The sequence below is a fragment of the Mobula hypostoma genome, chromosome 5 (assembly GCF_963921235.1).
Source record: "Mobula hypostoma chromosome 5, sMobHyp1.1, whole genome shotgun sequence".
In the NCBI taxonomy this organism is placed as follows: Eukaryota; Metazoa; Chordata; class Chondrichthyes; order Myliobatiformes; family Myliobatidae; genus Mobula; species Mobula hypostoma.
In genome coordinates this window covers 159,306,401-159,334,254 of record NC_086101.1, presented here as the reverse complement: position 1 = coordinate 159,334,254, position 27,854 = coordinate 159,306,401, and the positions used below count along the sequence as shown (strand labels likewise).

General features: G+C 41.7%; 1 protein-coding gene across 3 annotated transcripts in view; it reads right to left on the bottom strand.

The window, feature by feature from the left end:
* The window catches only part of fcho2 (FCH and mu domain containing endocytic adaptor 2), a 223,789-nt gene that overhangs the window by 46,174 nt on the left and 149,761 nt on the right, over positions 1–27,854 (bottom strand). For all 3 annotated transcript variants that reach the window (XM_063049223.1, XM_063049225.1, XM_063049224.1), the window contains one exon: positions 16,336–16,465. In XM_063049223.1, the coding sequence (XP_062905293.1) occupies positions 16,336–16,465 (130 nt within the window). The remainder of the gene's footprint in view (positions 1–16,335; positions 16,466–27,854) is intronic.

Genomic DNA, 27,854 nt, shown 5'->3' with positions numbered 1-27,854 from the left:
TTATGAACATAATTTGTTTTGCATTACTATGTCCATTACTTGTTACATACACCTGTTAGGGTGCATTCTCCAGTTACCTTATAAGGTAATCGTAGCCTTCAGCCAGGAGCAGATGTCATCAGGTGGTTCCCAACCTTCACCGAGTGTTTCGACCCTTAACCACGACACTCTCCAGTTGGTGGGCTGGCAGTGGTGGCCAAATCACTGCCCATCTGCTCCTGGCTTCCAGCTTCCCTCCTCTCGCCTACTCCAAATCCAACAAGAGGCTCGTTCTGCCTCTTCCCCCATCCTATGAGCTGCTTGTTTTTTGCTCCTTTTGTCCAGGCCCAGATCTGACAACAACCGCCATGCTGATTTGGCTGGGAAACCTCTGCAGCCGATCTCCACAAGGAAAAACCGTGCCTGCCATCCCTTGTCTTTACACTCCTGCACTAAGGGTTGGTACTTCAAGGCCTTTCCCTCATGGGCCTCTTTCCATCCCTCCTCCCACGGCACAGTCAGCTCAACCAGAATTATTTTCTTGTCTTCGGTTGACCACAGTACAATGTCCGGGTGTAGGGTTGTGTGCACCACATCCAGGAACTGCAACCTCCTTCCCACATCGACCCTCATCTCCCAGGAAGGGCCGTTAGCAGCAGATTGGGCTTTGGTTGTTTGGTTACGAAAGGCCTAGCTTCCTCTTTGATGAACGTGATGGCCTTCCTCAAATCTGTGCCAGCCATCCTCTTCTTGCATCTCTCCCGCTCTAGTGTGTCAGCAAGAGCCAGAAGCACCTTATCATGGCGCCACCTATACCGTCCTTGAGTTAGAGCTGTTTTACTCCCAGACAGTATATGAGCCAGTGTCCCCTTTTGACCACAGAGCTTACAGTACGGGTCCTCTCTCATCCCCTATGTGTACAGATGTAATGGTGAAGGAAGGGTGTCATACACGGATCGCAAGAGGAAGGAAATATGGAAGGGCTCCAGTCTCCATAACTCTGCCCATGAGATCTTGCGCTTAGGCAGATCCCATTTTGTCCAGGCACCTTGGGACCCTTGTTCCACTGCCTTTGAAATCCGCTTCTCTTCCTCACGGATCCGTACTTCTGCCTGTATCATGTCTCGCCTGTTCCTTTTGCTTGCGCTTCCCCACTTCTGGAAGTGAACTGAGCCGAGGCCTTGCCGCCCGACGCAGGGGTTGCCGATGATATCTCGCAGCTTCAGAGAACACACTGCCTCCTCCACAGCTGTGTTGGCTGCCCACTTGCGCCCAGATCTGGTTGTAACACCTGCTTGCTTTACCAAGACGTCATTGGAATCTCTCAGGCTTAATAAGGCTCTGCATTTTGCCACCTTGAATTCCCCCACAACAGATGACAGGGGAAGCTGCAGTTGCCCAGAACGAATGTGATGACTCCCTCCTGTTAGACTGTTTGAGGTAACTTAATTTCATTCTTTCTTACTTCTCTTCTAATATTTATATCTGTGCACTTGTAATGCTACTGTGACACTGTAATTTCCTTTGGGATCAATAAAGTATCTACCTTGATTAGAATTGTAAAACTGATACACTTACACTGTGCAAGCATATAGCCAAACAAGTGTAAAATACTACAGGTCTAAATTTATAAAGGCATGAACTGCAGTAAATTGTTCCTCTAATGTTCATAATATAAACTTAATTCAACAAAAGATAAACAATCCAAAAGCAAAACACTGCAGATGTTACAAAGACGAAGTAACAGAAAATTTTGGAATTAGCTATCAAAAATATTTCTTATTTATGTACATTAAACACATAACTCTCTCCAGATGCTGCCTAACCTTACTGAGTATTTTCAGCATTTTCTGTTTCATTTTAATTAAAAGGTAACTAGGACTTCCATCTTCTTGGCTATTAATTTACAGTACGAGTCAAAAAATCTTTTGCAGCTTATTTCATAGCTAAACGTTCACAATATTCTACAGAAATTCTGTAATTCTTTCCAAAATGTTAATCTTCAGTATTAAGTCATGTTCATTTTTAAATTACTATTCTATTCTGCACTAAAGAGCCATTTTAAATAATAACTATCACTTTATTTAATCACGTATAGCACAGAAGATAGCCTAGAAATGAATCATTTCAATTTAGACATTACATCTTCCATCATATTGTTTTACACTTGATGCTACTTCCAATGCTCTGCAGGTCCTTAACTTTCTGGTAATTCATATTTCTGTTATCAGCACTATTATAAATGACAAATTTATCATTCCTCAGAACACATTCTACACAATCAGGAAAGCTCACCAATGCCTCTACTTTCTAATAAGGCTGAAGAGAGTTGGACTATACACATCCATATTCTACATCTATAAAGTCGTCCTGCCGCACTCATCTCAATAATAAGCAAATGCTTTGAAAGGCTGGTCAAGGACTACATCCGCAGCTTGCTACCACCCAAAATGGACCCCCTACGATTCGCATACTGACACAACCAATCAACAGACGATGCATTAGCCACTGCTCTACATACTGTCCTTACATATCTGGTGAAGAAGGTTGCTTACATGAAAATGCTGTTCTTGGATTAAAGTTCAGCATTCAACACCACAGTTCCCTCCAGGCTTGACCTCGGCCTTCACCCTGCCTTGTGCAGCTGGATCCTGGGCCTCCTGTCAGATCACTGGCAGGTGGTAAGAGTGGGCTCCCTCACCTCTGCCTCTCTGACCCTCAACACAGGAGCCCCTCAGGGCTATGTCCTAAGCCCCCTCCTTTACTCTCTGTATACCCATAACTGTGTCACCACCCAGAGCTCCAATCTGCTAATTATATTTGCTGATGATACTACATTAATTTGCCTAATCTCAATTAATAATGAGGCAGCCTACAGAGAAGAAGTCATCACCCTGACATAGTGTTGTCAAGAAAACAACCTCTCCCTCAATGCCACAAAAACAAAGGAGCTGGTTGTGGATTACAAGAGGAATGGGAGACAGGCTAATCCCTATTGACATCAATGGATCTGAGGTTGAGAAGCTGAACAGCTTTAAGTTCCTCGGCATGCACATCACCAAGGATCTCACATGGTCTGTACGTACCGGCTATGTGGTTTAAAAAAAAAGCACAACAGCACCTCTTTCACCTCAGACGGTTGAAGAAGTTTGGCATGAGTTCCCAAATCCTAAGGACTTTCTACAGGGGCACAATTGAGAGCATCCTGACTGGCTGCATCACTGCCTGATATGGGAACTGTACTTCCCTCAATCATAGGACTCTGCAGAGAATGGTGTGGACAGCCCAGTGCATCTGTAGATGTGAACATCCCACTATTCAGGACATTTACAGGGACAAGTGCGTAAAAAGAGCCCGAGGAATCATTGGGGACCTGAATCACCCCAACCACAAACTGTTCTGGCTGCTACCATCCGGGAAACAGGACCACAGCATTAAAGCCAGGACAAACAGGCTCCGGAACAGGTTCTTCCACCAGGCCATCAGACTGATAAATTTACACTGATACAATTGTATTTCTATGCTGTATTGACTGTCCTGTTGTACATACTATTTATTACAAATTACACATTGCACATTTATACAGAGATGTAACGTAAAGATTTTTACTACTCATGTATGTGAAGGATGTAAGAAATAAAGTCAATTCAATTCAATATTTATGTTATTCTACAGATGTGCAGTACAGAGCATCCAAACAAGCTGCATCACTGTATGATGTGGAAATTGCACTGTGGCAGACAGGAAAGCTCTACAACGGGTAATCAAAATTGCCCAGTGTATCACCTGCACCAGCCTAACCACCATCAAGAAAATACCCTGTATACACAGAAAGGTGCTTACCAGTAGCATCATGAAGAATCCCACCCACCCTATTCATGGACTATTTACCCCACTCCCATCAGGAAGAAGGCTACGTAGCATCCACACCAGCACCAATACACTCAAAAACAGTTACTTTCCCCAAGCAGTAAGGCTGATCAACACCTCCACACCCTAGCCCACCTCTCCATACCCCCAACTACCACTACTTTATCATTTCCAGTCAGTCACCTTATGTGCAGACACTCCTGTGCCGAGTGTCACTTCATGGACATAAATTCAATCTATGTATAGGTTATGTATTTATATTTATTGTGTTTTTTAAAATTATTTTTGTATTCTTTATCATATTGTGTTATTTTGCACTACATTGGATACAGAGCAACAATTATTTCGCTCTCCTTTACCTTTGACATTAAACAATCTTGAATCATCTCAGTGATGATTTCAGAAATATCCACCACAGCCAAAGCCTTTCCACCAACTACAAGACAAGTCAGAAGTGCAGCTCTGACAGCTCTCAAGTAGCTCTGCACAATTCAGGATAGAAGAGTCTGCCCGACAGGCACATCATTCAACCTCCCTAAAGTTTCTTTCCCTCTCTTATAGGATCAGGGTGGTTGCTGAGTGTGCACCATCTAAAAAGTATATAGCACAGTTACTTATCTAAGCTACTCCAGATAGACGAGGCAGAAGTTGAAAGGAAATATGATCAGTGCAGGTACCCCTCCGAGATTCACAATATCCTGATTAAGAAATATGTCTCCTGTCCTTCAGTTTTGCTGAGTCAAAATCTTGGAAATCTCTATCCAAAGATCAATTCAATTCTGTTCAAGTTTAATTGTTATTCAACCATACTCATGAATACAGCCAAATGAGACAGCGTTACTCTGGGGTCAAGGTGTGTGTGTGTGTGTGTGTGTGTGTGTGTATATATATATATAAATACCGCCAAGATCTGCAGTTGACAATACGGCTTGCTTGTCTTCTATCGAGTGAACACTAGTGCGGGGGGGGGGCACCGACTCCAGCCTGGATGCCACACCACACTGCCCCCGTTTCTCCTGGTGGCTGTAGACAAGCAACACAGTGGCTTGTCTACATTCGTTTCCCCCCGGCCCCCCAATCCCTCCCCACCGAGCTCCCTCCCGGCACTTATCCTTGTAAGCGGAACAAGAGCTACACATGCCCTTACACTTCCTCCCTCACTACCATTCAGGGCCCCAGACAGTCCTTCCAGGTGAGGGGACACTTCACCTGTGAGTCAGCTGGGGTGATATACTGCATCCGGTGCTCCTGATGCAGCCTTCTATATATTGGCGAGACCTGATGCAGACTGGGAGACCATTTCACTGAACACCTACGCTCTGTCTGCCAGAGAAAGCAGGATCTCCCAGTGGCCACACATTTTAATTCCATGTCCCATTCCCATTCTGATATGTCTATCCACGGCCTTCTCTACTGTAAAGACGAAGCCACACTCAGGCTGGAGGACCACCACCTTATATTCCGTCTGGGTAGCCTCCAACCTGATGGCATGAACATTGACTTCTCAAACTTCCGCTAATGCCCCACCTCCCCCTCGCACCCCATCCATTATTGCCCATCCTCTGGGCTTCCCCCACCCCTTTCTTTCTCCCTAGTCCTCCCGTCCCATGATTCTCTCATATCCCTTTTGCCAATCACCTGTCCAGCTCTTGGCTCAATCCCTCCCTCTCCTGTCTTCTCCTATCATTTTGGATCTCCCCCTTCCCCCTCCCACTTTCAAATCTCTTACTAGCTCTTCTTTCAGTTAGTCCTGATGAAGGGTCTCAGCCTGAAACATCGACTGTACCTCTTCCTATAGACGCTGCCTGGCCTGCTGCGTTCACCAGCAACTTTTATGTGTGTTACAGTGGCTTGAGGTTTAGTCCTCACTACGACCGAAGCCACCTGGCCAATAAATCATATGCCACACATGAGACTGCTTAACAAACTACAAGTCCATGGTATTACAGGAAAGATTCTAGCATGGATAAAGCAGTGGCTGATTGGCAAGAGGCAAATAGTGGGAATAAAGGGAGCCATTTCTAACTGGCTGCAAGTGACAAGTGGTGTTCCCCAGGGGTCTGTGTTGGGACTGATTCTTTTTATGGTCTATGTCAACGATTTGGATTATGGAATTGATGGCTTTGTTGCAAAGTTTGCAGAGGACATGAAGATAGGTGGATAGGTTTGCAGGTAGTTTTGAGGAAGTAGAGAGGCTACAGAAAAACTTAAGACAGATTAGAAGAATGGGCAAAGACATTTCAGATGGAATACACTGTCAGGAAGTATGGTCCTACACTTTGGTAGAAGAAATGAAAGGGTTGATTACTTTCTAAATGGAAAGAAAATACAAAAAATTTGGGAGTTCTTGCACAGGATTCCCTAAAGGTTAATTTGGAGGTTGAGTCTGTGGTGAGCAAAGCAAATGCAATGTTAGCATTCATTTCAAGAGGACTAGAGTATAAAAGCGAGGATTTAATATTGAAATTTTATAAAGCACTGGTGAGGCCTCACTTGGAGTATTGTGATCAGGTTTGGGCCCCTTATCTTAGAAAGGATGTGCTGAAACTGGAGTGTTCTAAGGAGATTCACGAAAATGATTCCAGGATTGAATGGCTTGTCATATGAAGAGCATCTTATATCTCTGGGCCTGTATTCACTAGAATTCAAAAGAATGAAGGATGACTTCATTGAAACCTACCAAATGGTGAAAGGCCTTGATAGAGTGGATGTGGAGAGGATGTTTTCTTTGGCGGCAGAGTCTAAGACCAGAGAGCACAGCCTCAGAATAGAGGGGCATCCTTTTAGAACAGAGACGAGGAGGAATTTCTTTAGCCAGAGAGTACTGAATCTGTGGAATTCTTTGCCACAGACAGCTGTGGAGGCCAAATCTTTATGTATATTTAAGGCAGAGGTTGATAGATTCTTGATTAGTCAGGGCATGAAGGGATATGCGGAGAAGGCAGCAGATTGAGGTTGAGAGGAAAATTGGATCAGCCATGATGAAACGACAGAGCAGACTTGATGGGCCAAATGGCCTAATTCTGCTCCTATATCTTATGGTATTATAAATTGAACTTGTGGCATTTCACATTAACATTAATCAGTGGCAAAACTTTCACCAGGAGATTGAAATGCTTTCGCAAATAGGTTTATTATTATCTCATACACTGAGATATAGTGAAAAACTGTTTGGCATGTCATCCATACAGATCATTTCATTACACAACAATGCACTGACGTCATATAAGTGAAAACAATAACAGAATGCAGAACAATGTGTTAAAGTTACAGAGAAAGTGCACTGCCAGCAGACAATAAAGTGCAAGGCCACAACAAGATAAATTGTGAGGCTAAGAACCTAGCTCATCATATGAGGATATTCTTGTAAATGTGGGAAAGAAGCTATTCGCGATCCTGGAGATATGTACTTCAGGCTTTTGTATCCTCTGCTCAATATGGGGGAGGGGAAAAGAGAGAATGTCTGGGGTGGGTGACATTGTTGGCTATTTTACTAAGGCAATAAGAAATGTAGACAATCTATGGAAGGAGACTGGCTTCCATGCCGTGCTGAGCTATATCCGCAACTCTCTGCAGTTTCTTGTGGCCTCAGGCAGTTGTCGTGCTCAAGGCAAGTTGTGGTGCATTTGGATAGAACGTGTTCTATGGTGCGCTGATAAAAATTTGTCAAAGGGACATGCCATATTTCTTTAAGCGCCTGAGGAAGTAGAGGTACTGGTGGGCATTCTTTGTCGTGGTATCTACATGGCTGGAGCAATACCAGCTTCTGGTGATGTTCACTCCTAGAATCTTGAAGCTTTCAATTTTCTTGACCTCAGCACTGTTGTAAACAGGAATGTGTGCACCACCCAATTTCCTGAAGTAAATGACCAGCTCCTTTGTTTTGCTGACGAGGTTGTTGTCATGACATCAAGCTCTCTATTTCCAGCCTGTAGTCCCACTCATCATTATTTGGGATTCAGCCCATGACAGTGGGATCATATGCAAACTGGTAGATGGAGTTAGAGCAGAATCTGGCCAGACCGTCTGGAGTGTATAGAGATTGAGTAGCAGGTAGAGGAAATAGCTTTGTGGGCATAGGTGTTGAGAAGGCAACTCAAAAGCAATTAGGTTTGGATAATAAATGCTCACTTCGCCAATGTTGCCCAGTCTTGAAGACAATAACAAAATCTTCAACAGCCCAAATATTGATTGAAGTAATGTTAAGAGTGAGAATAAATGAGAGAAATTTCTGAAATGCATTTGGAACTACTTTGAGCCCTCCAAAAATTGAGCTGTTGCTGAATCTGATTCTGAGAATAAAGTGATATTGGGGTCAAATATCCTAATTATTATATAATTGCAAGAAAAAGTTTGTGGACCTTCTGTAATTATCTAGTTTTCTGTATTACTCATAAAATGTGGTCTGATCTTCATCTAAGTCACAATAATAGACAAACACAGCCTACCTAAACTAATAACATACACATAATTGTACTTTTCATGTCTATATTGAACACATTGTTTAATCATTCACAGTCCAGGCTGGAATAAAGTATGTGAACCCTTTTATTTAATAACTGGTAGAACCTCTTTTGGCAGCATTAACCTCCATCAAACATTTCCTGTAGCTACTGATCAGATTTGCACAATGGCGAGGAGGGATTTTAGACTATTCCTCCATACAGAAGTGTTTCAGTTCATCGATATTTCTGGGATAACTTGCATGAACAGCCCTCTTCAGATCATGCAACAGCATCTCAATTGGGTTAAGGTCTGGACTCCGACTTGGCCATTCCAAAGCACAAATTTTCTTCTTTTTAAACTATTCTGTTTTGATTTACTCGTGTTTTGGATCATTGTCTTGCTGCATCATCCAACTTCTATTAATATTCAGGTGACAGACTGCTACCCTGATATTCTCCTGTAAAATGTCTTGATACAGTTTTGAATTCATTGTTCCCTCAACAACTGCAAGTTGTCCAGGCCTTGAGGCAGCAAAGCAGCCCCAAACCATGGTGCTCCTTCCACCATGCTTTACAGTTAGGATGAGGTTTTGGTGTTGGTGTGCAGTGCCCTTTTTCCTCCAAATATAGCAGTGTGCATTTCTGTCAAAAAGTTCAACTCTTGTCCCATCTGTCCACATAAGATTGTTCCAGAAGTATTGTGGAACATCCAGGTGGTCTTTTGCAAACTTGAGACATGCAGCAATGTTTTTTTTGGACAGTAGTGGTTTCCTCCATGCTGTCCTTCCACGAGCACCAACCTTGTTCATTGTTTTTCTTATACTGGATACATTAACGGAGACTTTAGCAAGTTCTAGAGACTTCTGCAGGTTTTTTGCTGTTGCCTTGGATTCTTCAGCATTGCATGTTGTGATCTTGGTGTGATCTTTGCAGGATGTCCACTCCTAAGAAGAGTAACAACAGTACTGAATTTCCTCCATTTGTAGACAATTTCTCTGACTGTGGATTGATGAACACTCAGATCTTTAGAAATGCTCTTGTAGCCTTTTCCAGTTTCATGCATCTCTACAATTCTTCTAAGGTCCTCTGAAAGTTGATTTGATCAAGGCCGAGTGCACATAAACAGATCTTTCTTGAGAAAAGCAGGCTCTGTCAGTAACCTGACTTGGTGTGTCTTTTTTTTTTTAAATAGGGCAGGGTACCTCTACAACCCAAGCCTCCAATTTCAACTCATTGATTGGAACACCTGACACCAAATAGCTTTTGTACATGGCATTACCCCAGAGGTTCACATACCTTTTTGAACCTAGACTGTGATTGTTTATATCGTGTATTCATTATTGTGAAGGTACTCAGTATTGTCAAGAAAAAGTACAATCGTTTGTGTTATTACTTTAGGCCGATTGTGATTCAGATGAAGATCAAACCACATTTTACGAGTAATTAATTGCAAAGGGTTCACAAACTTTTTCTTGCAACTGTATGTTACTCTGGATTTCCAGCATCTGAGAATCTCTTCTGTTTATCCTAAATATGATCATTCTCTTTGGAATTGTCCCAATATGATAATAGATTAAATCTTTGCCAGTGTTTGACATTATTATCAAAGATTCATTATTTTCCCTTTATTACATTCCACCATCCAAATTATCAAACCATAAACATAACAGCAGATATTTGGCCTTTATGATATTACATACTAAAATTATAACCTAAAAATACTCATTACTGACTAGACTGGCTTGCTTTAGCTTTAACTAAAAATTTATGAACCTATGTTCTTGCATTTAAAAGAACTTCTTTGGATTTACGTGAACTTTTCATGAGAGAATGTTTTAAAACAGTACAGCATAATTGGCATAACCAACCATGAGTGTTTCAATACATTCACCTTATGTATAATTGTTGAAAGTGTAATATTTGCATCTAGATTTATATCTATTCACCTTAAAAAAAACTACCATGGTTGGAAAGAACAAAAGGACCGTTCACAACTGAAAACATAATTAAAAAAAGCAAGAACTGGTTCCAGCCTTTCACCAAGTACTGTACCTGCAGGTGTCTCACTGCGTTTCTCAAATAAAGGAAGCTTTCCAATGAATACATCATCATCTAATATGATAAACACACAAAGACATGGACAAAGACCATAAGATAATAAGCAGATATTTAAGGAAAGGCCTCATGCAGCATAGAGCTACACCTTCTTAATTTTAATTGCTCAAAATTCAAATGCCAGATTTAAGGAAGAATAAAACCAAGTAAACTTATCTTCTTCTTAATGCTAAGTTTATAAATCCTTTCTACTAGGATTTTCATTTGATGTTACAGCCATTTCTTTATTGTGCTATTGATCTCCAGGCACAGTTATTTAACAGTGACCTAATTTAACTCTCCATTGCACCAGCTGGTGGCGCAATGGCATCAGCGCCCGACTCCGGAGCGAAGGCTCCCGAGTTCGAATCCAAGTCAGGCCACCACCCGAGCACGCTTTCCACCTGTGCCAGGTTGAGCGTCGAGCTAGCTACTCGGCCTCATAAAAAAAAAAAGGGGTCGAGTCAGGAACGTTCATATCGTGACCCGGTTAATCCGAAAGGAGACCAATCCTAACACCACACGCCAGACAAGAATGGCTGACTGTCTGGTGCAACACGCTAAAAAAAACTCTCCAATATGAAGTTCAATGCTTTTATATTTAAGGTAATGCAAAATTAATTTACCCTTTAAATCAAATTTATAACTCATAAAACTATACTTTTGAATAAGTTATTCTAGTCAAAAACAATCAAAATAAGAATCTGTGCAATCTTGCACAAGTAATTACCCCACTTCAGTCCAGGAAAGAAAGTACACAGGATAAAAAAGTTGGTCTGAACATATTTTGCCATATAATTTCATGCAAAACATAGCAATAAAAACAGCAGAGTTGGGAGTAGCTGTAATCTATCATGCTCTTAAAACAGTTTCAACATTTATCATGTCTGATCTTCTACTTCATCACTATTGCAATATTACTTGAACCCTTATCATCCAGAAATCTACTGATCTTTATTTTAAATGAATTCAATTACTTAACTAATAAATAAAGACATTTCTTTTCATCTTAGTCCTAAACATTCTGCTCCTTATTTTCAAGCATCCTCTCCAGGTCCTAGATTTCTAAGTTAGGGAAAGTGTTCTCTGAGCGCCTAGCCTATAAGCTTCTTATAGATGGTCTCTTATTCTTCTAAACTCTAGGGAATACAGTTCCTGTCAACTCAGTTTCTCCTCACAAGGCAAACCTGCCAGTAGGTGAATGAGGTCACAGTGGTGGAAGTACTTTGGGGCTAGTGCCATAATTGCATTAGCTTTAAAATAGTTACGTAAAGGGACAGAATTGATCTACAGGTTCAATTTTGGCAAGGTAAATTTTGACAGTATGAGACAGGAGCTGGCAAAGATTGATTGTGGGCAAAGGGATCACAAGCAAGTGGGAGGTGAGAGCTCAAGGTCTGCATGTTCCTGTGAGAGTGAAGGGCAAAGCTGGTAGGAGTGAAGAACTCTGGATGACAAGGGATATTGAGGGGCCTGGCCAGGAAAAAGAAGGCAGCATGGGTATTATGCATAGCCAATATGGCTTTGTGCATGGGAGATGATTCTTACGAATATGAGTTGACCAAAAAGCTAATGAGGGCACTGCAGCAGATCTCATATATGGACAAGTGAGGCCTTAGATAAGGTTCCACAAGGCAGACTGCTCTGGACGTTTAGATCACGGGGAGAGCTGGCTAATTGGATAGACAGTTGGCTTGATGGTAGAAAGAAGTAGTTTTTTCTTGGACTGGAGGCCCATGATAAGGGGTGTGCCTTGGGGCTTGGTGCTGGGCCAATTGTGGTTTGTTTTTTATATCATCAATTTGGATAAGAAAGCACAAAGTATGGTTAGTAAGTTTGCAGTGAAACACTAAAATAGGTGGTATAGTTGGCAATGAAGATGGCCATCAAAAATTACAGGGGGATCTTGATCAATTGAGTAAATGGGCTTAGAAATGGCAAATGAATAAGTGCAAGATGTGGCATTTTAGAAAGGCAAATTCAGGTAGGATTTCTACAGTGAACAGCAGAACCCTAGGGAGCATTGTAGAATAGAGGGACATTGGAGTGCAAGTACGTAGCACATCGAAAGTGGAGTCATAGATAGGCAAGGTAGTGAAGAAGGCTTATGGCATGCTGGCCTGCATAAGTCAGGACAATGAGTGTAAAACTTGGGAGGTTATACAGGATACTGGTGAGGCCACACTTAAGAGTATTGTCTTCAGTTTGGTTGCCTTACTTTATGAAAAATATTATTAAACTGAAAGGACTGCAGACTATATTTGCAAGGATGCTGCCAAGTACCTGAGGGACTCAGTTATATGAAGCGGGTGGACAGACTTTATTCCTTAGAACATAAAAAGACTACAATTGATCTTGTAGGTGTATAACATCATGAAGGGCATAAATAGGGTGAATGCATTCAGTCTTTTTCAAGAATTGGGATATCAAAAACTAGAGTACTTTGGTTTACGGTGAGAGAGGAAAGATATAAGAGGAAACTGAGGGTCAACTTTTTCTTCTTTCTTTTTTTGGAATCAGCTGCTGGAGGAAGTGGTTGAGACAGACACAATATTAAAAGACAGTTGGGACAGTTACATGGACTGGAAAGGTTAGAAGTTATGAGCTAAACACTGACAAATGGGACAAGCTTGGATGGGCATCTTGGTTGGAAAAGACCAGTTGCACTAAAGGGCTCATTCCATGCTTATATGACTATGAGTGAATCTATCTATTCTCAATCAGCAGCATAGTGATGGGATAAGTTGAGAATAACATCAAAAGATGCTCTTCAATAACCCTGCTCACCAACATGTGTTTAGGTTTTGGTATTCCAGATCTCATTGCAGGCTTGGTCTAAAATTGGTAAAATTCCAAAGATGAGACAAGAGGTAACAATCAAGGTAGCAACTGATTAAAAGTAACATCATTGTAAAACTCAGTATATAAGCTTCAAATGGAAAATAATCCAGTTTTGGATCTAAAATCCAGGACCTCACTAGAGAACTTGCATGAGGCAGTGTTCGTAGTGCAAATATTCTCAAGGACTGTTTCAATGATCTTCCTTCTACCAAAACATTAGAAAAGGGATGTTTGCAGATGATTTCAAAATATGTAATTCGATTTGCAACTATTCGGATCATGAAAGAAGACCCAGAGAGCACAGAAGCATGTGCTGGGAAGTGGCAGATAAAATTCACACCATCTAAATGCCAAAGAATAACCATCTCTAAAAATAGTTTAATCAAAAACCCTTAACATTAAACAGTAATACCATCATCAAAGCTCCCATAACATCCTGTGAGTCACCAAATGGATCAGCCAGGTAGGTATCATGGTTACAAGAACAAGTCAGATGCTGAATAAATTGTGAAAGCTCTGCTTCTGACTTCCCAAAGCCTTTCCACCACCTGCAAGGCACAAGCTTCATAGAGTACCTGGATGACTGCAGTCCCAACAACAAACGAGTAGTTCAATACCATGTAACAGTAAGCAAAAGACCTACTATTCACCACCTAAGCATTCATTTTCTCCATTAATGGAAAATTATGCCCACAGAATGTATCATCTGTGAAATGTATTGTTATTACTTAGCAAGACTATCTTGCTTGCACTTCCAAGCCCATGAATTATACCAGCAAAGAGGCCAAGCATACCAAGTACATAGAAATGTCACCACAAGCATATTTCTCCCTAAATTACCTTTTATCCTATGTTGGAAATATATGACCATTCTTTGCTGCCACAAGATCTAAATCTTGAAACTTGCCACCTAACTCATCCACTAAGGTCTGGAACGTCTGGACAGTGAAGACACATACATCAGGATGCTCTTCATTGACTGCAGCTCAGCAATTAACATTATCATCCCTGCAAAAGTAATCAATAAGCTCCAAGTTTAGGCGTCAAATACCTCACTGTGTAACTGGATCCTTGATTTCCCCCACCTGCAGACCACAGTCAGTACATATTGGCAACAATACCTCCTCCACAATCACCATCAGAACATGCAACACAAGGCTGTGTGCTTAGCCCCCTGCTCTACTCACTTCACACCAATGCTATATTCGAGTTCGCTGAAGACACCACTATTGTTGTCTGAATGAAAGGCATACAGAAGAGAAAATTAAAATCTGGTTGAGTGGTGCTATCACAACAAGCTATCACAACAAGCTATCACAACAAACTATCACTCAACTCTGATTATTAATTACAGGAAGAAGAAATAGGGGCTCTACGAGTCAGTGTATATTTGCAGATCAGAGATGGAGAGTTTCAGTAACCTCAAATTCCTGGGTGGTATCATATCAGAAGATCCGTCCTGGGACCAGAATGTAAATGCCATTTCAAAGAAAGCACAATAGTATCTCTACTTTATTAGAAGTTTGTGCAGATCTGCCATGTCATCTACAACTCTGACAGACTTGTATCAGTGCACAGTGGAGAGTATACTGATTGGTTGCTTCACTGTCTGGTATGGAAACACCAGTGCCTAAGAACACAAAAGCCTACAAACAGTGGTGGATACAGCCCAGTTAATCACAGGAAAAACCCTCCCCGCCATTAAGCACATCTACACAGAGCATTGCCTCAAGAAAGAAGCAACCATCATCAAGGACCCCCACATTAAAGCCATGTTCTCTTCTCGCTGCTACTACCAGGAAGAAGGTATAGGAGCCTTGGGTCCTATACCACCAAGATCAGGAACAGTTATTTCCTTTCAACCATCAGGCTCCTGAACCAGTGGACATCTTCACTCACTACAACACTCAACTGATCATTGAATACAAACTTTGGACTCACTTTCAAGGACTCTACAATTCATGCTCTCAGTATTTATCTATCTATTCATTTATTTTTACTTGTTTCTTTTTGTATTTGCACAATTTGTCAGTCTTTGTTAGTGTGTAGTTTTTCATTGTACTTCTTTGTTCTACTGTGAATGCCTACAAGAAAATGAATCTCAAGGTAGTATTCAATAACATACATATACTTTGATAATAAATTTACTTTCAACTTTGAATTTAACATAACTGTTTGCTAGAGCTGCCAAACTTCATGTAGAGCACCTTCAAGGATAATTAAATATTGAAATTAAATGCTTATGTTGTCAACATGGCTCTCATTCCATAATTGGAAAAACAAAAAAAGTAATGATCATTTACCTAAATCATTGCCAACAAGAAAGTACTTTCAGTATTTATTTTCATTCATTATCATATTGTGTCCATTATAGTTAACTGTCTAGCAATTTAGATACACGTCATTCTGGCTCAATTACAGTGAATATATTTTGAGATGGAATATTGTGGCACCTGGCCAGCTATTTGTTTAGTGAAAACTTATTCTTCTCAGTCACAAAAACAGAACTGCTAGAGCTCAGGCAGTCAAGAAAAATATCTGCAGAAAAAGTAACGTGTTAACTTTTCGCATCAGGAACCTTTCCTCAGAACTCAGATTTTTCTCAGTCATATTGACTTTAACATTTTTCTGTGTGGGTTTAAAGCAAGTTTTGTTCCCAGCTTCCATGAATCCAACCAATTTGCTAACATTGAAAAGTGAAATCTAAATTTCATTTGAAAATTTTAACTGAACTCTAACATGTGAAGGACATGGTTTCTGATTTCCAAGAATTCAGGTTTTCCAACTGAGTATTCAAACAATCTCTATCTATTCTTAAAATTTAATTGCAAAATATATTTTTTAGCTGTGAACAAAAGGCATTCAATGTTTTCTACATTGCATATTTTCAATTTTTGTAAAGGATTTTTGATCAGTATATTGCCGGTTACTAGTGTTTTATTTATACCACTCCCACAAGAAACCTTGATCAAAATATTCAATTACTTGCAATCTTCACAGCAAGTGAAACAAGAATAAATCCATTAGGTCAACTTGTCTGTTGATTTACATAATACTGACAGCTACAAAGGAACTTAAGCCACAATGACTTCTACTGTGGACCTACCAACTGTTGGTGTCGTTGCTGTACTTAAAGAAGCGGAGGACCCAATTGAGGATGAACTTTCAGCACGCGCCAGTGGGGCTACAGGAGGTGGACTGGTCGTGGACAAAGATGTAGGACTAAATGATCTGGACTGAAAAGAAATAAAATTATCATTACGGTTTGCTCATATTATTATTATCATATTATTAAAAGGCTTTATAACAATAAAGCTACTGACACTAACAAACAATTGGTGGTAATATTATATTGGTATTCAACTGGAAAAATTCTGGCAGATGTTATTCTTATCATGTAAGGTGTTGGAGCACGAACATTTTCAGATTTTGTAGGGTATGATATAGTAATGGTTGTTAAAGGACTAGCTGGTAGCCAGAGTTCTGAAATACTGATCAGTGTGCACAGGTATGAATCTTACCATGGCTGCTAGAGAATTCAAAATGCAGTAACTAAATAAATCAAGAATTAAAAGTAAACTAGTCTTGGATTAACAGCATTGTTTGAAACCTATAATGTCAATAAATATCCTTCAGGGAGGCAGTATGGTACCTTCACTTGAGTTAGCTTATATTGGACTCTAAATCCACCAATGCAGTTAAATTGCTTCTTTAATAGAACACAGAAAGAACAGAACAGGACCAAGCCCCATGGCCCACAATGTTGTGCTAAGCTAATTAAAGCAGTATTCAAATGCCTAACTAAACAAATTCCTTCCTAGTCCATATCCTTTGAGATCCTGCACATTCTTGTGCTGATCTAAGAGCCTCCTGAATGCTACTATTGTACTTGCCTTCACCACCACCCCAGGCAGCACAATGAAGGCACCCACAAGTCTCTGTGTAAAAAAAAAATCTTGCCTTGCGTATCTCCTTTGAACCTATCCACTCTCATCTTAAATACATGCTCTCTGGTATTAGTCATTTCAACGCAGGGAAAATATACTGGCTATACGCACTAATAATCTTACAGACCTCTATCAGATATCCCCTCAGCTTCTGCCATTCCAAAGACAACAACCCAAGTTTGTCCATCTTCTCCTTATAGCACATGCCCTCCAATCCAGGGAGCATCCTGGTAAACCTCTTCTGTACCTTTTCCAAAGTTTGACGTTCGTTCTATTTGGAGGTGACCAGAACTGAATGCAATACCGCAGATGTAGCCTAGCTAGAGTTTTATACAACTGCAACATAACCTCCTCACTCTTGAAATCCTCAGTTGAGGCTAGTAAGCCATATGCCTTCTTTACCACCCTATCAACCTGTGTAGCCACTTTCCTAATGGTATGGATGTGGACCCTAAGATCTCTCTGCATATCAACATTGTTAAGGGTCTTGCCGTTAACAGTATACTATCTCTTTATATTTGATCTCCCAAAATGTACCACTTCATATTTGGTCAGATTAAAATGCATCTGTTGTTTCTCTGCCCATAGCTGCAACTGAATCAATATCATGTTGTATCATTTGCCAGTCTTCTAAGCTATCTAAAATATCACCAATCTTCGTAATGTCTGAAATCATATTAACCTCCCCACCTGTGTTTTCAACCAGATCATATATATGCAGTCATGTATGAGCAGAGTATATAGCAATGGGCTCAACACACCGCCCTGGAGGAGCACCATTGTTGAGGATGATGGGAGGGAGGAGTGGTTGTGCATTCCTGATTATCTGAGGTCTGTTTGTTAGCGTTCAATACCTTGTTGCACAGTGGTGTATTTAGACTGAGGAGTAGAAGTTTGTTCACCAAGGTCTGTAGGACAATAGTGTTGAGTGCCAAAAAAAATCCAGAAACAGCATTCTGACATGAGCGTCCTTGTTTCCTAGGTATGACAGGCCCAGGTCTAATACAGATGCTATGGCATCTGTCATAGAGCGGTTCTGCTGGTAAGCATATTGGTGAGTGTCCAATCTGTCAAGAATGAAGTTTTTGTTATGTGCCATTATCAGCTGTTCAAAGCACTTCCATGATGATTGGCATCAGTGCCACCAGGCGGTAATTGTTTAGTTCTGAAGATGGAGAGTTCTTTGGTACAGGGATGATGGTGGCTAATTTGAAGCATGTGGAGACAGCAGCCTGGATGAGTGAGGTGTTGAAGATGTCAGTGAAATGGCGTGCACACTCCTGTGATGTTGTCTGGCATGGCTGCCCTTATGGGAGTTGAGTTGTCCTTCTCGCGTCAGTGGCTGCACACCTGGGGGGAGGTAAGCTTTTGTGGCCGGTGTTGCATTGCTTCGAACCATGCATAGAAGTTGCTTAAAACGTTAGGGAGAGGGGTGTCACCGGTACAGCGGATGTTGTTTCTCCTTGCATAATCAGTAATGCCTTTGATGCCCAGCCACATCTGATGGGGATCGTTATCAGACAGATATTTCAGATTTTTTTGTGCATAGGCGATCTTTGCTCTCTTGATGCCTAAGATGAGATTTCCCCTGGCTGCTCTGAGAGTAGTTCTGTCACTGGACTTGAAGGCAGCATCCCGGCTTTTAGTAGGGAGCACACCGCTGCATTCAGCCAGGGCTTCTGGTTGGGCTGTGGGATGACCATACTTGACGTAGAGAGTGACAGATGAGGCATAGTTCTCGAGGTCTGTGAATTCTCTGTTTGTGGTGGCTTCCTTGACTATCTCTCTGTTAGTTATTCAAAACAGTACTGAAGCATAGAGATAGCCTCATTAGGCCATTCAGTGATCTCCCTCATGACTGTTATTTCCATTTTCAGCAGCGGTTGGCCTGCTGGGATTAACATTATGGAGATGTGTTTAGATAGGCCAAGATGATGGCATGGAATGTCTGTTTGTATAAACATGGCCCAGTCTGTTTGTTCCCCTAGTGGCTTTTGTGATCTATTGGTGGAATTTTGGTAAAATAGTCATAGTCATACTTTATTGATCCCGGGGGAAATTGGTTTTCGTTACAGTTGCACCATAAATAATAAATAGTTAAATAGTAATATGTAAATTATGCCAGTAAATTATGAAATAAATCCAGGACCAGCCTATTGGCTCAGGGTGTCTGACCTTCCAAGGGAGGAGTTGTAAAGTTTGATGGCCACAGGCAGGAATGACTTCCTATGACGCTCTGTGCTGCATCTCGGTGGAATGAGTCTCTGGCTGAATACACTCCTGTGCCCACCCAGTACATTATGTAGTGGATGGGAGACATTGTCCAAGATGGCATGCAACTTAGACAGCATCCTCTTTTCAGACACCACCGTCAGAGTCCAGTTCCATCACTACAACATCACTGGCCTTATGAATGAGTTTGTTGAATTTGTTAGTGTCTGCTACCCTCAGCCTGCTGTCCCAGCACACAACACCAAACATGATAGCACTGGCCACCACAGACTCGTAGAACATCCTCAGCATCATCTGGCAGATGTTAAAGGACCTCAGTCTCCTCAGGAAATAGAGACGGCTCTGACCCTTCTTGTAGACAGCCTCAGCGTTCTTTGACCAGTTCAGTTTATTGTCAATTCGTATCCCCAGGTATTTGTAATCCTCCACCATGTCCACACTGACCCCCTGGATGGAAACAAGGATCACCGGTACCTTAGCTCTCCTCAGGTCTACCACCAGCTCTTTAGTCTTTTTCACATTAAGCTGCAGATAATTTTGCTCACGCCATGTTACAAAGTTTCCTACCGTAGCCCTGTACTCAGCCTCATCTCCCTTGCTGATGCATCCAACTATGGCAGAGTCATCCAAAAACTTCTGAAGATGACAAGACTCTGTGCAGTAGTTGAAGTCTGAGGTGTAAATGGTGAAGAAAAAGGGAAACAAGACAGTCCCCTGTGGAGCCCCAGTGCTGCTGATCACTCTGTTGGACACACAGTGTTGCAAGCACACGTACTGTGGTCTGCCAGTCAGGTAATCAAGAATCCATGACACCAGGAAAGCATCCACCTGCATCGCTGTCAGCTTCTCCCCCAGCAGAGCAGGGCAGATGGTGTTGAACGCACTGGAGAGTCAAAAAACATGACCCTCAGAGTGCTCGCTGGCTTGTCCAGGTGGGCGTAGACACGGTTCAGCAGGTAGATGATGGCATCCTCAACTCCTAGTTGGAGCTGGTAGGTGAACTGGAGGGGATCTAAGTGTGGCCTGACCATAGGCTGGAGCAGCTCCAGAACAAGTCTCTCCAGGGTCTTCATGATGTGGGAGGTCAATGCCACCGGTCTGTAGTCATTGAGGCCACTGGGGCACGGCATCTTCGGAACAGGGACGAGGCAGGACGTCTTCCACAGCACAGGAACCCTCCGGAGCCTCAGGCTCAGGTTGAAGACATGGCGAAGTACTCCACATAATGAGGGGCACAGGCTTTGAGCACCTTGGTACTGACACCATGCGGTCCTGCAGCCTTGCTTGGGTTGAGACGTTTCAGCTGTCTTCTCACCTGTTCAGCTGTGAAGCCCACCATGGTGGTTTCGTGTGGGGAAGGGGAGAGCAGGGTGGGGGATTGTGAGGAGGGTTAGGAGGGGAGAGTGGAATATGTGTTGGTTGGGGGCCGACAACAGATGGCTCATGTGGGGGATGGACAGGGGCCACAATGTCAAATCTGTTAAAGAACAGGTTAAGTTCATTGGCCCTGTCCACACTGCCTTCAGCTCCTCTGTTGCTAGTTTGCCGGAACCCAGTGATGGTCCTCACCCCCTTCTAGACCTCTCTGAAGTTGTTCTGCTGGAGTTTCCACTCAAGCTTCCTCCTGTACCCGTCTTTAGCCTCCCTGATCCTGGCTTTCAGGTCCCTCTGTATTGCCCTCAGCTCCTCCCTGTTTCCATCTCTAAACGCCCTCTTATTAGCGTTCAGGATGTCCTTAATGTCCTTTGTCACCCATGGCTTGTTATTTGAATAACAAAGGACAGTTCTTGTCGGAACATTGCAGTCCACATAGAAGTTGATGTAATCAGTGATGCACTCTGTGAGCCCATCAATATCCTCTCCATGTGGCTCACAGAGTGCCTGCCAGTCTGTCACCTCAAAACAACCCTGGAGCGCCTCATAAGCCTCCTCCGACCATTTTCTCACTGTCCTCAAGGATGCATGCAGATGAACATGACTGAAGTCTCCTGCAATTATGAAGACCATCTGGATACCTGTTTTGTAGAGAGTTGATGATACTGTAAATCTCTCCCAGTGTCTTTCTGGTGTTCATGTTTGGGGCAGCAGGAAATGGAGACAGCAGTGATGAACACAACGGTAACTCCCTGAGCAAGTAATGTGGCTAGCATTTATTTGTAAGACGTTCAACTGCTCCAGAATAGTGACCGCTAACTAGACGTATTTGTGCAAAAAACATTGTTAATGTACACAAAAAATCCGCCTCCTTTGGATTTCCGACAGTGAGCCTTTAGATGAGCGGGATAGTCATCGCATCGTGTTGAAATGCTGAATTGGGCATGTAGTTGTTTAAATGCATTTAAGTGAAAACCAGAATGCAGCAATTTCTCATTCATTCTCAGCTTCAGTAAGTCTATTTTCTTTTCCAGTGAATTGATGTTTGCCAGGAAAAGTGATGGTGCTGCTGGTCTGGTTAGGCGAATTCTCGGCCTAGCTAGTGCCCCAATGCTCTTGCAGTGTTTCTGCTTCCTCTCGCACAGCCTGCACCTGCTGCTTCCTCGGCTGAGCCACTTAAGCCAGGTTGCTGTAGTTGGGTCTGCTGTCTGTAGAATGCTTAGTCCATTGAACACTGCTACTAACTCTTCGGCTGGCAGATAAAAGTAATTTTGTCTCATAGAGTTCAGTGATGCTGTATTTGCATAGCTTTGGACGACTGAAATCCCTGACTAGAAACTTTGAAATACTATCGAAGAATTTAAAGCTTGCACTATTATTAGGAGCTGGAGCAGCCAATGTGTCTCTGCACATCACCATCTTGCAACACATAAGAGCTCAAAGCCTGGTGTCAGGCAAATAACATTTTCGTTAATGTAAATGGAGAAAGAGAATGGTTATCAACTTTAGGAGAACTCACATCACTCACATCCCCCTTTACATCAGCTGCACAGTAGTGGAAACTGCAAGCAGTTTCAAACTCCTGGGAATACACATTTCATACAATCTCTCATGGTCCCAGAACACATCCTTTAGAGTCGGGAAAGCTCAACAATTCCTCTTACAAGCTGCATCACTGCATGGGATGGAAACTGCCCAGACAGGAAGGCTCTACAAAAGGTAGTCAAAGCTGCCCAATGCATCACTGGCACCAGCCTATCCGCCATCAATGAGCATCACAAAGGATTTCACCCATCATGCTCATGGACTGTTTGTCCCACTCCCATCAGGGAGGTGGCTACATAGCATCCACATCAGGACCACCAGACTCAAAATCAGTTACTTCCTCAAGCAGTAAGGCATTTCAACACCTCCATCTACTAATTCCAACATTACTTTATTATTTCCTCTCAGTCACCTTTACAGACAATCCTGTGCCTAGTGTCACTTTATGGACATACATAAGCTATCTTATATATTCATACTTTTGTTTTTTTTAATTATTATGTCCTTTACCTTATTGTGTTTATTTTTAATGCTGCATCAGATCCAGAGTAATAATTATTTTGTTCTCCTTTACATTTGTGTACTGAAACTGCATTAAACAGTCTTGAATCTTGAATCAGAGGTCTCAGTACACTGCAGAACACACTAGTCACAGAGTTCCAGCCACAGTAAGTCATACCAACTACTATCCTCTATCTCTGTGGTCAAGCCAATTCTGAATCCAAACAGATAATTTGCTAAGGATCCCGTGCACCTTAATCTTTAAGATGAGCCTCAAAGAAAGAACTTGTCAAATGCCTTACTAATATCTTTATAGAGAGCATCCTCAGCTCTATAATCAATTATCATCACCTCCTTGAATTAAGCTAATATGACACGATTTGCCCCAAATAAAGCCATGCTGCTTGTTCCCAATTAGACCATGGCTTTCCAAACACTCAAATCCTATTCTTACCAGCGATGTGAGACTCGCTGGTCTATAGCTTGAAGGTACTCAAGGACGATTAATACGGACATTGTTGGCAATGTTGTTATCACATGAAAAAGTAAACATTTCTGCAGATAAATCTCTGCTTTTGAATGGCTATTGTAGGTTACTATATTAACACACTGTGCATTGTTAGTGTCTTTTGTCAATATTACCGAATACTTGGAATTGAAAAGTTATTTCAACATCCAGTTGGTGTATCACAAAAGGAGCAATAAATCCTGAAGGTTATGTCCAACATCCATGCCACAGTCATGAAATTTTCTTTGTTTGCTGTTCTGCTGTACCATACACAACACTGCAGCAATTCAAGTTGTTGTTACTGGACACAAGGATTATCGAGTAATGATTAATCTCAAGACTGCACTGTGGAACTGCATATAGGAACAGAGTATGGAAAAAGTGAGAATGAAGATGCAACACAGAAAGCAAGATGGCAGGCAAGTGATATTTTCAAAGAATGATTCAAGTGCCTGGAATAAGTTAGAGCAGGGGTTCCCAACTGTTTTTATGTTATGGACCGATAACAATAAACAAGGTGTCCGTGAACCCCAGGTTGGGAAGCCCTGAGTTAGAGGGACCCTGTGGTATTTACAACAGCAGGTGCCAACATTTGTGGCAATTTGTTGCGTGTTACCTTCATAAGATGGTATTTGGCTAACATCTGTGGAGCAAAAGCAAATTAGTACAGTGTCTTTATTCTGTTTTGTCAAGAAGAACAAATTTGAATGCAACGTCAATAACTGCAACTCCCAAGGTTGGTTGCTTACAGAAATCACTATGATCAACAGGAAGCATGAAACTGGCTTGCTGCCTGATAGGCAATTGATGGGTGCAGATAATTATGCATCACAAGTATCACACCTCTTCTCAGGAAAATCTAATGTAGATATAACCATCTCTATACACAGAAATGTCCTATTTTTTCCCATTGGCCCTCCACATCTTCCCTATCATTCAGGTTATAATTTAGTCACGATGGCCACGTACAAATTAATATCTTTCTCTAATGATTATCAAAGGAATAAAAGAATTCGTATTCATAGTGTTTTCTGTACTGTATCTGAATCAATGATCTTGTAAATGATATTTACATTGTTACATTATCAACAGAAATATTCCAGTGTCTCGGAGGAACATACATAACCTGACCTTGGGTGTTGTGGGAAACAGGTTGAGATGATGACTAGCAGCAAGATGTATGATTCTGCAAGAGGGCTGCCCTCTTTCCATTCCTCTTCTTGATATTATTTGCAAATCTGAATCACTTGAACAATATTTCTAAACAAATGTTTAACATAATTAGGGTGCTGCATCCAACCATTTCCCAATGCTCCAAATCAATACATGTTTTCTTTCCTTCATGCTTCATTGGGAAAACTAGGATGTCTTCGTGAATACTGAGACAGTAATCTTTTATATTTGCCATCTTGTACTGACCTTCAATTTGAAGTGTTGTTTTAATGTTACTGGCTTTTTTCTGATGGCCTTTTAACAATTATACTTTGCTCTGAGGCTATGCTTCAGTTTGGATTTCCATTACCCCATTTGAACAACTCATGACACATTCCTGGATGATACTACAGCTGATTGAGCAGGGTCCATTTTATGTTCCTTTGCACAATTTGTAAAGGCTACACAAATCATATATTTTAGCATTTGTTTTCAAAAATTTTGTTCATCCATAACTTGTACATTTAAGAACAAGGAAAACAGGAGCAAGGGAAGATAATTTGGTCCTTTGGACCATCTCCACTGTTCAATACGATGGCTGATCAGTTACTTCAGTGTTCCTTTCTCACTTTCTCCCCATATGCCTTCACTTCTATGACTGTTCAAAAAAATCACTACATCAACAGGAAGCATGAAGTTGGCTTTCTGCCTGCATGTAATTGATGGATGCAGATACCCAAGTATCACGATTACAAATAGAGAATTTTTTTTTTATGTTCAACATAAAAAATTACTTGTCAGCTTAGTTCAAAATGACTTACCCTGTATAGTAAAGCTGTGACCATTGCTTTTTTTCCCCTAGTCTTCTGGGAATTTTATAGTTTCAGAGAGATTCCCTGCCCCACATTCTTGGAAACTCTAGTAAATGGATCCAATTTTTCTTGATGCACAAGTCCTGCGATCAGTCTAGTATACAGTGCTGATAAAAAATATTCACCCCCTTTGGAAGTTTTCATGTTTTATTGTTTTACCACATTGAATCAATTTGCCTTTTTTGACACTGATCAACAGAAAAACACTTGTGTCAAAGTGAAAACGGATCTCGACAAAGTGATCTTAATTAATTGACTACGTCAGTATTCACCCCCTTTAATATGACATGCCAAAAATTATCACCGATGCAGACAACTGGTTTTAGAAGTCACATAATTAGTTAAATGGAGATCACAGTGTGCATTCAAAGTGATTCAACTGATTATAGTAAAAATACACCTGTATCTGGAAGATGCAGCTGCTGATGAGTCAGTATCCTGGCAGAAAACTACATCATGAAGACAAAAGAACACTCCAAGCAACTCCACAAAAAGGTTATTGAAAAGTACAAGTCAGGAGATGGATACAAGAAAATTTCCAAGTCACTGAATATCCCTTGGAGTACAGTTGAGTCAATCATCAAGAAATAGAAAGAATAAGGCACAGCTGTAAATCTGCCTACAGCAGGACGTCCTCAAAAACTGAGTGGACGTGCAAGAAGGGGACTAGTGAGGGAGGCCACAAAGAGACCTATGACAACTCTGGAAGAGTTTCAAGCTTCAGTGGCTGAGATGGGAGAGACCACGCATACAACAACTGTTGCCTGGGTGCTTCACCAGTTGCAGCTTTATAGTAGAGCTGCAGTGGCAAAGAGAGAGCCACTGTTGAAAAAACTCACATGAAATCTCAGCTAGGCTTTCCCAGAAGGCACGTGGAAGACTTTGAAGTCAGGTAGATGAAGATGGCGGCGTGACGTCAGCACGCGCGGCCTCTCCGGTGAATGATATCTGTAATCTGTCATGTAGGGTACCGTGCACAATTCTGATTTGATGGAGACAGACGTGAGAGTACGGAGGAACATCTGGAGAAACTTCTAAAATGCCCGCTTCGCTGCCACTGCTACTGTGTGGTAACCAGAATCCCTGGAGCAGAAGGCCCTGAGCTCTCGGCTTTGCTTGTTTCAGTGGCCGGGGCGAGGTCGAAGGCGCTCGGCAGAAGATGGCACTTGGGAGGCTGTATCAGAGGGGTTGGTCGGAGGTGCGAAGTTTTTGGGTGGACGAACTCAGTATTGGCTGTGGTCAGCTGCTTTCAAGGCATCGGCAAGTTGACGGTGCCTGGAGGTTTATGGCAGGGAGCTTCTCCTTTTTGCCGCCTGCTATCGGGGACTCGGGAGTCGATCGACTCAGGGACCTTGAGACTTTTTTTTACTGTGCCCGTGGTTTGTTCTTCATCAAATTATGGTATTGCTTTGCACTGCTGTGACTATATGTTATAATTATGTGGTTCTGTCAGTCTTTGGTTTGCCCTGTTTTTCTGTGATATCACTCTGGAGAAACATTGTATCATTTCTTAATTCATGTACGCATTTCTACATGACAATAAAAGAGGACTGAGTGTTCTCATAATCTAAAAATCTAAGGAGGTTCTATGGTCTGACGAACCAAAATTGAGCTTTTTGGCCATCAGACTAAAAGCTACGTTTAGTGTAAACCAAATACCACACATCATCAAAAACACACCATCCCTACTGTGAAGCATGGTGGTGACTGCATCATGCTGTGGGAATGTTTCACTGCAGCAGGCCCTGGAAGGCTTGTGAAGGTAGAGGGTAAAATGAATGCAGCAAAATACAGGGTAATCCTGGAGAAAAACCTGAATGCAGTCTGCAAAAGAAATGCGACTTGGGAGAGATTTGTTTTCCAGCAAGACATGACCCCAAGCATAAAGCCAAAACTACACAGAAATGGCTTAAAAACAACAAAGTTAATGTCCTGGACTGGCCAAGTCAGAGTCCAGACCTCAATCCAATTGAAAATTTATGGCTGGACATGAAAAAGGCTGTTCACTCATGATTCCCATGCGATCTGACAGAGCTTGAGCAGTTTTATAAAGAAGAATGTGAAAAAATTGCAGTGTCCAGATGTGCAAAGCTGATAAGAGACCTATCCACACAGACTCAAGGCTGCAATTGCCGCCAAAGGTGTATCAAGTAAATACTGACTTGAAGGGAGTGAGTAATTATGCAATCAATTATTTGGTATTTAATAATTGTAATAAATTTGGACTATTTTGTAGAAATTTGTTTTCACTTTGACATGAAAGAGTCCTTTTCTGTTGATTATTAGTGGGAGAGAGAGTCTAAGAAAATTGAGAAGGGGCAGTTGGTACAATTTGCGTGCCACAATTCCCAAGGAGATATCGGATTGTGCATGATTAGAACTTAGCAAGGGGCAACAAAAAGAAGTTAGGTTTAAGTGGAGCGGCAATCATGTGAGTGGACCAGTGTTAAGAGTGGGAGTTGAAGCTTTGGCTTATCAAGGCTTTGGCAAGGCG